Source organism: Dipodomys ordii, unplaced genomic scaffold, assembly GCF_000151885.1.
Source record: "Dipodomys ordii isolate 6190 unplaced genomic scaffold, Dord_2.0 Scaffold49, whole genome shotgun sequence".
NCBI classification, from domain to species: domain Eukaryota; kingdom Metazoa; phylum Chordata; class Mammalia; order Rodentia; family Heteromyidae; genus Dipodomys; species Dipodomys ordii.
Window position 1 is genome coordinate 12,789,141 of NW_012267265.1, and position 13,343 is coordinate 12,802,483.

At 35.4% G+C, this 13,343-nt stretch overlaps 1 protein-coding gene across 1 annotated transcript in view; it reads right to left on the reverse strand.

Annotated features, from left to right (window-relative positions):
• The window catches only part of Wdfy3 (WD repeat and FYVE domain containing 3), a 240,963-nt gene that overhangs the window by 154,855 nt on the left and 72,765 nt on the right, over positions 1–13,343 (reverse strand). Inside the window, exon 3 of the mRNA XM_013020113.1 lies at positions 5,994–6,117. Within this exon, the coding sequence (XP_012875567.1) occupies positions 5,994–6,117 (124 nt within the window). The remainder of the gene's footprint in view (positions 1–5,993; positions 6,118–13,343) is intronic.

A 13,343-nucleotide genomic window follows, 5' to 3' on the forward strand; every position in this document is an offset into this window, starting at 1 on the left:
TAGTTGTCTGAATAATGATGATCCTTTACAATATCTGTTTTTACATTTGGTGTCAATGAGCATTAAGAGATCCCTCATGATGAAAAAAGACAAAAAAACTAGAAAAAGGCAAGGAATGCCCTCTGGAAAAACTATCATACATACAATGTTAAATAAATAAGATGATACATATGAAAACAATTTAGAAAGAGCCATGCATGATAGTACAATACACTTCACATGTACTTATATAACAACTTTATTAACTTAATATCAACAACTGCTCTTTTTGGAGAAAAGTTGGAAAAGATCTAAATCACAGTTGTAGTAATGTTTTCTGAAACTGAATTACATGCTTATATAGGATAAAGAGATTTGATACCTTTGTGCTGAATGACATGGGGAAAATTCCAAACCACTGGCAAACAAAATTATATTTACACAACAAATATATTCAGAAAAACTACTTAGTTTTGACCTACCAATTCAAGAATAAACATCTCCTACTTTAAACCAGATAAACAGCTCACTTTAGAAACATAGAGCATTTACAGTGATCTTAAAACTTCATGTCTAGAACCTGGGTGCTGATAGTTCATTCTATAATCATAGCCACTTTAAAGGCTGAAAATCTGAATGTTGTGGTTCAGAGCCAGCCCAACCAGGAAAGTCTGTGAGACTTTGATCTCTAATTAACCACCAGAAGAACTGTAGAGCTGTGGTTCAAGTAACAGTGCATTATCCTAGAAAAAAAAGCTCAGGTATAGAGTCCAGGCCCTGAGTTCGATCCCCAGGACCAGCACCCAAAACAAACATGTAATATCTGGGCTGAAGGTGTATTTCAGCAGTAAAGCACCTGTGCCTCACATTTGTAAAGACCTAGCTATATCCCCAGCACTACATACACACATAAAATACATAAACTAGCAAGCAATGTTAAGTAAAACATCCAAAAATCATATAGGTTTCTTAAAGCACTGAATATAAACCTTACTTCTAGTCACAAATCTAATCATCTGGATATTTTAAGTTCAATAAAATTTATCAAATACAAATTTACACGATGATTTATGGTAAGGTTATATGAGTTATTGAAAGACAAACAATGCTAACCTATCTTTGAGCTGTCAATTATTCAGTTGCAGCTTTGGCTTTCACACTGCATTTCAGTACATAGAATTATAATGAAAAAACATAGAAATAGTGTTAGTAGACCTCATGATGAGATGATATAACTAATGAATGTGGATAATTCTAAAACAAATATAATTTATGGACCCACTGGAGTTCAGCTGGAAAACACCTTGAAGAATCAGAATTGAAAACTAGTTAATATGTGCAGTGTAATTTTTTTCTTTGCATAATGCATGTCATTTTCAAATTTAGGCTTCAGGATGGTGTGAGACACATCAATAATATTACATTTATTTCATTAATGAAGAAACAAGCATCAAACATCTCTGCACCTCTACAAAATGTTTTCATTAGTTAGTTAGAAAAACAGTGTTAGAATTCATAGCTTCCATGCTTTTTTTTTTTATACATAACCACACCTTGGGGATGAGTTACCTGAAGGTGTTGTGGCTTTGAAATCCTTGGAGGATGGCAGGGCACACTGTTTTTCTGTTTAAAAAAAAAAAAAAAAAAAGGCGGGGTTGTCTAATTGGGGAATCACTATGTGTCACCAGTCTTGCCACTAGGGTATTGTGGTCAACATTGCAAAGGCTCTCTGCTGTGGGGTTGCTATCCACTGGGGAAGGTATTACTGAGTTTAACAGTGGCATCTTGCATGTAGTAAAGTCATTATTTACCAAGTAAAGAAAGTAGCTTAATACAGATGGAATCCTCTATTTCAGGTCACATAAAGTGACCTGGTGCTCTTAGAATTAAGAGGAAATAGTGTGGTAAATTTTAAAACACCTAGAAGACTTAGAAGAAGATCCTAACATATGTCCTACGTAAAATATAGCCAGCTATGCTTTATGATATATTCACTCAAATTACTTACAAGTCACTACATACTTTTGATAAATGTCACATGGAGACAGCAACCAAGAGAGAATTAAAGGAGAAAAAGAGAAAACTGTGATGTTGCCCTACAGTATAATAAATCATGTCTCTACACTGCACCTTAATAGTCCCTAAAAGTTTCCCAAATTTACTGACTTCTCAGACTTCTCTTCTGAGATATATAGACTGTGTTAAAACTGATCTGAAAAAGATTTTATAAAAGCAGTGATTATGTAACACCAATCTTCTTCAAATTCAGAGGGATGACTGGGGGAAAAAAATCTCATCTTACTGTACAACAAATATAGCCAACTTTCAAAGGAATAAGAGATGGCACATATTGTTTATGTACTGGAGATATGCCATTCTAAATTGCAACAAAATTCCTTTCAATGACAATTCCACATAAAAGACTATATGAAGTATATAGTACAATTCAGCATAGAAATAGAAGGTAAAATGATAGCCAGGGGCTAGCATAAGGGGAAAATGAAGAGCTGATATTCAATGGATATGAAACTTTCAGTCATGCAAGCTGCAAACATGCTAGAGATGTGCTGTTCAGCAGGGTACTTATAATTAACAATAATGTCCTATATACATAAAAATGTGTTGAGGGTAAATTTCATGTTACATGCCTTTATAAGTACAAAAAAGGAATAAATGTGAAGTCAACTGATTTAGGATGTATCTACATCCTAAAAAAAGATAGATTTTTTTATTGGAAAAACTAAAAGATAAAATAACTCTATGAAAACGGTTTTCACAAAAGCACTGACCAAAAACATTTTGCATGTTCAAGACAAAAACTAAAAAAAAAAAAACAAGAGTATTTCAATCAACATAGCTCTTTAAAGCTATCTAAGGAGATATACCAGAATTAGACTGTCTCTCCCTTAAGAATCAGCTCTCTTTTTAAAAGCACTGAAGAAACGAAAGTAGAGAAATCCTGGGCGATAAATCAGTAAAAATTTATGGAACAGCTAATATGTAACAAGCAGTATCTTTAATGCTAATGAATCAGGGACAAATAGGACAGACAATAGTCAAGTAAGTAAAAATCAGGATACCTTCTGACAGAAACACAAAGCTTTAAACAGGTTACTGGACAGACATTAACTTGAATGGATAAAAGGTAAGAGAATAGAAGACCTGTTAGAATGACTAGGACAGTTTCTCACAAGGACTTAACAAGCTGAAGTGACCCTCACGTAACTCCAGTAAAGTTGAAACTAAACTTACATGTACTTAGGTAATATAAAAATAAATGTAACAAACAAATCTACTAAGTCAAGCAGAGACTGGATAATTCTCTAGGCAATTTCCCTAGGTTAGGAGGAAACTCACCAACAAAAAGTCCCATCAAGACCACCATCATCTGCAGGTTTGGTCCTAGTCTCCAACCACAATTAAAAAGTTCCTCGCTTATATGAGAGCAAAAGGTCAAGGATGAGACATCCTCTAATAGATAAGACAGAAACTACATCAACTTTATAAAAAGTAATCTCTTCTATTATACCTGAAAGACTATTTAGAGATACAAATCAGAAGAGACAAATGAAAAAAAGAAATACAACTGTAAAAGACAGAGACCAATAAAAGATTTAAAAAAAAAACTTTTAGAAATGAAAGGCTTGTCACAAATTAAAAAAAAAACTCCAGAGAAGAAAGAGATGATAAACAAGAATTTCTCTTATTACAGAGTCAAAAACAAGAGGAAAAAATTAAAGATAAGAGGTAAAAAAAAAAAAAAAGGAAGGACACTCTAAGAAGGACATCTAACTAGAGAAGAAACAGAAGTAAGGATATTATTGAATAATTCATGAAAATTTCCAAAATTTAAAGGACATCAGTACCCAGACTCAAAGGGTTCTATGAAAAACAAGCATCTACCAAAGCACATTATCATCAAATTTTGAAGCAGTAGGGACAAAGAGAGGGGACAAAGAGAAGATCCTAAAAGTTTCCTGAGAGCAGAGGAGAGATATAGCAAACCCTAAAAAATTACAATCAAAAAACACACCAAAAACTATATATCTTCAAGATTTCTCAGCAATATAGGAATCTAGAATATAATGCAAATATAACTTTTTATATTCTAAGGTAAAATTTTTTGCAACCAACAACAGAATTGATATAATGCCAGCTGCAAGATTATCCAAAATGATGTTGACTACTCACTCTGGGCTGAGATCCCTTTCCCAACCAACTCCCACAAGAGGAGCTATAAGGAAACAACTCTGAAGAGCTCCTACTATGGATAGGAGAACTGGGTCTAGAGAGCTAGCACACCCAAACAACTGCTAGAAGCATATGACAAGAATCCCAACCCAGTACTCAAGCAGCCTGGATCAACGTAAGTCTGTTTCTTCCCTCTAAGTTTTCCTACCCCCATCCTCTGGGAATGGCAAGCAACAGCATTGGGGGATGGAGAAAAGGGGAGGTGTTTCTCTGCTCAGAAGTAAACCTCAGCTGTGTGTCCAGCAGATCTTCAGCACGCTTCTCTGTAGATAATGAAGTATGTGACTTCTTTTCTTTTGCTGGCTCTTGGTTTTGCAACTATCCCTTCCTATAATAAATCTGTGCTTTGTGAATTAATGTAATTTTTTCCAACTGTTTATATCTGGAAGGTTTTGTCAGCCAAATTATACAGCACTATAGACATTTACACAGTGAGACCAAAGGAGAATATTCTTAGGAAAAGATCACAATGGCTTAATAACTATGTGCATATGACCATATAAAATTATGTTTATCAAAATGAACTGCAAGAAATGGGAACAAAAGTTTTGTTTTGTTTTTTAATTTTGCTTTTTGTTTTCTTCTTTGTCGATGGTTTAGATTTCTGTACCTTTAACGTTGTATGTAAGTTTATCTGTCTTGGAGAGGGTTAGAAGGAGCACAGAAAGGGTGGAACAAAGGGTAAACAAATGCAACAGTGAACTTGTGGAGGAGGGGGACTGGGAGAAAAAAAATGGGAGAAAACAAAGGAAGAGGTGACACTGTTCAAAAAGAAATGTACTCATTTCCTGACGTATGTAACTATAACCCTTCTGTACATCACCTTTACAATAACAACAAAAAAAAGTATCACATTGGTAAAGGGGAAGAAATTCATTTTCTAAACCAAGAGTTTAAGGCATATTTAACTCATGAGATACTTAAAAAAATAAATCACAAGGATAGTGGTTCACAGCCAGCCAGGGAAGGAAAGTCCATGAGACTCTTATCTTCAATAAACCACTAGAAAACCGGAAGTGGCGCTGTTGCTCAAGTGGTAGAGTGCTTGCCTTGAGCTGAAGAGTGCAAGAACAGTGCGCAAGCCCAGAGTTCAAGCCCCATAACCGACAAAATAAATAAATAAATAAATAAACCAGAGACTCTCCCTGACACCTCCAGTCCTTCTCAATAACCTGTTGGAAAAGATGTTTTTCTCAAAGGAAAAATTAGCCATCATTCCCAAAGAAGTAGAAAGACATCCAAAATGATGGAAATCAGAAAAGTAAAAGTAAAAATGATGGCTGTGCAAGCTGGATCAGAAAGCAATTAAGATCCCAAAGTGTAGCTTGTGGTCTGGTAAGAGAAAAACTTACCTAAAATTCTACTCATGAGGCCAGGAAATAGAAGTCACTTAAAAGAACAAATGTTAGGAAACAAGCAATGTAGAAGGGTACACCAAAAATGTATACATAGCAAAATCATAAATTTGCCCCAAGAATCATGTTGATCATATAAAATGATGTTTATCAAAATGAATTTCAAAAATGGAAAGAGTGGTTAAATGGTAGCAGTGGAACTGTCCAACAGAAAAGATCCCAACAGAAATGCTTGAGAGAAGATGGTGAAACCAATAGAAGAAATTGACTATAAGAGGGGGATTGAGACTGGTAACTGAAATCTGTGAGTTCCGAATAAGATTCACATTTCATTTAATTTTAATAGTACTTAAAAAAAAACTTCCTATTCAACTAAGTCCATTTTTGTTGGCTTCTGTAAAAATATACCTGTGGATTTGTTTGATGCTCTCCTTCTAATTTCTGTCACCATTAGTCTTGAAACTTGTGTTGTGAATTGTAGAAGATCAGAAAATTTTTCTGTCATTGTATTTGGCGGAGCATTTCCAAAAACCTGTAGATGAGAGAAAAGATTTTTAGTGAAACATTGTCATCTCTTTTTGTTTTTCATTTTGTGAGTTTAAAATGTGTAATATTTAAATTAAGTAAAATATGTACATAATTACATCATTACTTTACATTTCTTTATGTTTAAAATATACATCCTTTAATATACATGGCTAGCCACACTTCTGTATATATTAAATAATGACTAAATCAATCAAATAAAAAAGCCAAAGACAAATATCTATAAAATATGAGTTAATCTCCATAACAAAGTTCAGAAATTTAACAGTTGTCTGAGGAAACTTAAACACTGACGAGTTTTATATACTGATGGTATTCAGACACAATTGGACAGGGAAAAGCAGAGACTGATATGCTAAGTCCAGGCTGAACAGAAAATGTACTAACCTTTATTTTAAATTTGAGAATTTCTAAATATTAACTATGATCATTTCTAAGACAAAGCTATTATGAAAGACAGTGATAAAATGAATAGAAAGCTTGTGAAATAAACTTGTTTTCATAAAAATTTAAGATAAATGTTGAACATTGATGGCTCATGCTCATAATCCTACTCAAGAGGCTGAGACTGAGGATTGAGGTTCAAAGCCAGCCTGAGCAAAAAGCCCATGAGACATATCTACAATTAACTACCCAAAACCCAGAAGTGAAGGTATGGCTCAAGTGACAGAGCACCAGCTGTGAGCAAAAAAGTATAGGAGGATGTGAGGCCGAGTTCAAGCCCAAGAACCAGCACAAAAAAATTTCAGTGTATGTATGCATGCATGTATACGTGCGTGCCTGTGTGTGTGTGTGTGTTGTGTGTATGGCTGTGTGTGTGTGTATTTGTGTGTGTTTTGGTAGAGGGCTGAACCCAAGGTTAGCATTCATAGGAAAGCATCCTACCACTTGAGCCATGCCCTCAGCCCTTTTGCTGTGTTTTGTTTTTGAGACATGGTCTCATTCAGTTCCCCAGGCTGCCCTTTGACTAGGGAACCTCCTGTCTTTACCTCCTGAGTATCTGGGATTACAGGTAAGAACTACCATGCCTGACTATATGAAATAGTTCTTTAAAAGAAGTTGGTACAGGTTCTGTAAAGAAAACAGTAAAATAAAATCTGGATGTAACATTGCAAGAAAATGAATGAAACTTAATGGCTAGTATTGACTACATGTATCCTGAAATACTGTATTAAAAATGTTCTTTATAGCTTTATAGGAAATTCTAGAATATAAAATACTCTAACAATCTTTCAAATTTACTATTAAGGCACTAACATAAATTATGTATCCTCATATTCCTTCCCAAGCTAGTGTCCTGTTTTTTTTTTTTGTCAGTTGTGGGGCCTGAACTCTGGGCCTGGGCGCTGTCCCTCAGCTCTTCAGCTCAAGGCTAGCGCTCTACCTCTTGAGCCATAATCCCACTTCTGGCTTTTTTTTCTGCTTATGTGGTGCTGAGGAATCAAACCCAGGGCCTCATGCATGCAAGGTAAGCACTCTTACCACTGAGCCACCTTCCCAGCACCTAGTGTCCTGTTTTGTATAGCTGCTCCTTAAACAATTTAAAAGAAGACTCACAGAAGACTATTGAGAATGTTGAAGGAGCACTGAAGAACATGAGAGTATATGCTAAAAGGAAGCCATGTGTGGTAGCATTAACCTAGAATAATAGTCCTCAGGCTGAAATGGATATTGAGTTTGAGGCCAATCTCAGTTACCTAAAAAGATCTAATTAAAAAAAAAACTGTAAGTATGAATGAAAATAAAACAAGCAAATAAAGACCCAAAGCTACAGGGGCTGGGAAGGTGGCTCAGTGATAGAGCACTTGCCTTGCATGTATGAGGCTCTGGGTTTGATTCCTCAGCACCACAAAAGCAAAAAGAAAAAAGCCGGAAGTGGCGCTGTGGCTCAAGTGGTAGAGTGCTAGCCTTGAGCTGAAGAGCTGAGGGACAGCGCCCAGGCCCAGAGTACAGGCCCCATGACTGGGTCCCCCCTCAAAAAAAAAAAAAACCAAAGCTACAGAGGTAGACAGACTAAATAAAATCTCAGACCAGGGGCTGAGGGTGTGAGTCAAATGGGAAAGCATCTGCATGGCAAGGATAAAGCCTTGAGTTCAAGCCCAGTATCATTAACAAAAAATAAAAATAAAGCTCATTTATTTTCTTCATAAATTTTGGTTCAAATGCTCAGAAGAGTAAATTTAATCAATTATGTTGTCCACATTGTACTTTTAAAAGTACATATATAATGTATATATACTTCATACTCTAACAACATATATAATGTATATATACTTCATATTCTAATAATAGGATATAAACATAAAAGCAAAAAAATCCTTATATTGTTGTACAAAGTACTATATTTCTTACAAATGCCCTCTAATTAAATTGAAAAATACGAAACAATAAAGCAATCAACAAGGGTTCTTACTTTTGATAGAAATTTTTGGTCTACTCTGTTCAACTAACTTGACAAAGGAGGAATTTTTAATTATCTCCAAAAAATAAATTGCTTTTCAAGAACTTATATGTTTTCTGCTGAGGTTTTCATAAACGTATGCTTATAGTTAACCTATGGCTTGTTAGGTAAGACTAGTATTGTTCAACAAATAGAAAAAGATGAAAATTCATTAGACTACTAATGATACACACTATAATTACACCTCTACTCAGATATCAATATGTAAATTTCGGTGTTTATAACTATTCTTTGTACTTCACACTGATATATATTACATTCTGCTCCTAGGAATTAAGAAGTACTTTATTTAAAGAGTTGAGACAACTTTATAAAATAAACAGCTCATTTCTTCAACAGAATTAATAGTGTACTTATTCAAGTAATCTTCATACTGGGCAAAAAATATGTTGTTGAATTGGAAACTGAATTTTCAGACAAACTATTGCTTTATTTCTGTAAAGAAATTTTTTCAAAAGATAAAAAGATTATGTCCTGGGGCTAGGAAGGTGGCTCAGTGGTAGAACACTTGCCTCGCATGCCTGAGGCCCTGGGTTCAATCCCTCAGCACCACATAAGCAAAAAGAAAAAAGCCGGACTGGGAAGGTGGCTCAAGTGGTAGAGCGCTAGCCTTGAGCTGAAGAGCTGAGGGACAGAGCCCAGGCCCAGAGTTCAGGCCCCACGACCAGACCCCCCCCAAAAAAAAAGATTATGCCCTACATTCTAATCTGAAATGAACTGCTGCTTCTTTCTTATGGAACAATATTTAGTGCAATGAACCAACACTACTGATTCACTTAATTATTTCTTCACTCACAAATATTTACTGTTGTCCACTGATAAGCAAATATCCCAGTGCCCATGGAAGCCTTCACATTCAGTATAGAAAACAAGTATCAAAAGAATTAAGATTAAAATTAGCTGGGAGGGCATGGGATTGCATGAGATTGCAATCTCCAGCGCCAAAAAATATAAACAAAAATTCAAATTATGCTAATATAGTGATGTGTTACAAAGGAAAGCAAGTTAAAGAAGAAATGCCTGGATGGGAGGAAGCTAGTCAGAAAGGGTTCCCCAAGGAAATGACTGGGTCTGAACAGTGAGACAGAAAAGAGGGTCCAGATAGAGAAAACTGAGCAAGACATCAAATTAGGAATAAGACTAGGAGGTTAAGGGGTCAAGAAGAGGCTACTCAGGCTGGAATACTCCTACTAACAGGATGGGTGATTATCAAAATGAATATTATAATACAGAATGTTGGGGGGAAGGCAAAAAAGGGTTATGGTTTTTGTAGCCAGTTTCAAGTGTGCTTCTAATATTGTCAACAAAGCATCTAATATGCATGCACACCAATGTCTGCCATGGCAATGTGGTATAAGGCTGGAGTCAGGAGACTGGGAATCTACTTTTCTCTCAGGGACTACTATTCAAATGTGTCTTTCTGGTTCTTGGTTTCCCCATCTGTCAAGGGTAAGAGTTCTAAACACTTTCTACTCAAAATCTTTAATCCTATTAACAGATCTGTATCATTCAAAGCTCAAATGAAAAAACCAATACCCAAGAACAAATCTGAATTCTAGCAAATTCAATGAGAGAATAATTATCACATAATAACCATTTACAATGTGTATAGAACAGTTCAAATATTTGACATGCCATGTAAATCTCATAAAATCCTATATAATAGGAAGTATTTAGTAGCATTATTTTACACACAAAGAAATAAAGGGTTAAGAAAGATAATTTAAGCCAAGAGTTGGTGGATAACAACTTTAAAATGATCCCACGCCTGCCTCTTTATTACTCAGTACTATATTTTCTGAGACTCTTCATGAACCAATCAATGTAACTTTTCATAGTGCTCACTTTTACAGATGAATAACAGAATTGGCTAATGTGTAAAAAAGTCATTTTGACATAATGGTTTTTTCTTAGCAGTGATAGGGGTGAAACTGAAGTTCTCGCATGCCATGGGAAAATGATTGATTATATTCATATTCCTTCCAGACCCTGAAAAGACTCATCTTAATATCCACCTGAACAGAATTTCTGGTATTCCCCCCTCCACTAAATACTTTGTGGAAAAATTATCAATGGTGATACATAATGATAGGTATTAAAACAGAAGTATGAGTATGCGATTGAATGTTTGATGCTACTCAGTAAAAATTAGATATGACCACTGATTGACCATGATTACTGATCATGGTAAATAAAACAAAAATAAAATTATGGCTTTGAATATCTGACTGAGTAATAATGTTAAAACGTTAACAATGATGGACGAATAGATCAAGAACATGTGGCACCTACACACATACACACACACACACACACAATATGGAATTTTACTCATCCATTCGAAAAAAAATCACACCATTTATAAAGAAATGGCAAGACTTGGAAAAAATTTTATAGTAAGTCAAGTCCACAGAGACAAAAGGACACAGGTTTTCCCTTCTATGTGGAAGCAAGCTTTAGCTTAATTAAATAAGATTTAACTTATTAAATAAGTTGGGAGATACATAAGTGTATACAAATGTATTAACTGAAATATGGTAGATTCGAGGGAGAACTCACATAGTGTAATTCCTTAGAAATGCAAAGTCAAAGTTCAGCAAAATAAAACACCAGGAAGTAGGAACTCAAAAGGGGTGAAGTAGGATCAAGGGAAAAAGAGGAGGTAAGAGGGGAGAATGCAGTCATGAATCCAATATATATTCTACAAAATTAAGAAGATAATTGACTAAACAACTTCAACAACTGATCAAAAAATCATATAATCGGATCAAACAGGATTCATTTCAAGGATGCAAAGCTTGTTCAACATACACAAATCAATTACAATAATTCATCACATCAACAAGATCAAGGGTAAGAATAAGGATAAGGATTATTTCAATAGATGCAGAAAAAAGCATTTGACAAGATCCAACACCCCTTTATGATGAAAGCTCTGGAAAAATGAGCAATCCATGGAACTTTCCTCAATATAATAATGGCTGTGTATGACAAACTTACAGCCAGCATTATTCTTAACAGCAAAAGCTAAAGTCATTTCCTCTAAATTCAGGAACAAGACAAGGATGTCCCCTCTCTCCACTCCTCTTCAATTTAGTATTAGAATGCCTAGCTACAGCAATAAGAAAAGATGAAAACATAAAGGGGATCCAAGTAGGGAAAGCTAAAGTAAAACTCTCGCTCTTTGCAGATGACATGATCTTGTGTTTAAAGAACCTCATGGACTACAATCCCAAATTACTCAAGCTGATCTGAAACTCTGGCAAAAGAGCAGGGTATAAACTTAACCTTCAAAAATCAATAGCTTTTTGGTATGCCAAGAACGAGAAGAGCGCAGCTAAAATCAGGAAAGCAACTCCTTTTGTAATAGCCCCACAAAAAATAAAATACCTAGGAGTTAACTAAAGAAGTGAAGGACTTCTATGACGAAAACTTTAAAAACCTGAAAAGGTAAATCAAAGCAGAACCAAGAAGTGGAAAAACCTCCCATGTTCCTGGATTGGAAAGGTCAACATTGTGAAAATGGCAATACTTCCAATGGCTATCTACAAATTCAATGTGCTACCTATCAACAAACCAACCTCATTCTTCAAGAAAATAGAAGCAATCCAAAAAATCATATGGAGCAATAAAAGACCCCGAATAGCAAAAACAATCCTTAGCAGAAAGAACAGTGCTGGAGGAAAATCAATACTAAATTTCAAACTCTACTACAAAGCCATAGTAATCAAAACAGCTTGGTACTGGCACAAGAACAGACCTGAGGACCAATGGAATAAAACTGAAGACCCAGAAATGAACCGGCAGACCTATGGCCACCTAATTTTTGATAAGGGAGCTAAAAAAATAGAATGGAAGACAGCCTCTTCAGTAAATGGTGCTGGCAAAATTGGTTAAATACCTATAGAAAACTAAAGCTAGATCCGTATGTATCACCTTGCACAGGAATCAACTCCAAATGGATCAAAGACCTCTGAGTCAAAGCAGAAACTCTGAAAACATTACAGGAAGGAATAAAAGAAACTCTAGGGCTCCTTGGCACAGGCTGAAATTTTCTTAATAAAGACTCAGAAACACAACAAATAAAAGAAAGGTTGAGCAAATAGGATTGCATGAAGAGCTTCTGCGTGGCAAAGGACATAGCTAGCAATATCAACAGAAAGCCCAATGATCGGGAGAAGATCTTCACTAGTTATACAACAGACAAGAGCCTCATATCTAAAATATGCTCAGAATTAAAAAAATTAAATCCCCCAATAACAAATCCTCAAAGAAACAACTGCCTGATTAATAACTGGGCTAAAGACTTAAAGACTTCTCTGAAGAGGAAGTAAGGATGGCCAATAGACACATGAAGAAATGCTCAACTTCTCTAGCCATAAAATAAATGCAAATCAAGACAACACTGAGATTCTACATCATCCTACTTAGCATGGCTAGAATCAAGAACTCTAATAACAACAGATGCTGGAGGGAATATGGCCAAAAGGGAACCCTACTACATTGTTGGTGGGAGTGAAAACTTGTTCAACCACTTTGGAAAGCAGTATGGAGGTTCCTCAAAAGACTCCACATAGAGCTCCCCTATGACCCAGGAATCACACTTTTGGGTATTTACCCAAATGATCACAAACAAGGTCATACTAAAGCTACCAGCACAAATACGTTTATCACAGCATTATTCACCATAGCTAAGATATGGAACCAACCCAGGAGGCCCCTCAGTAGATGAATCAAGAAAATGTGGTACA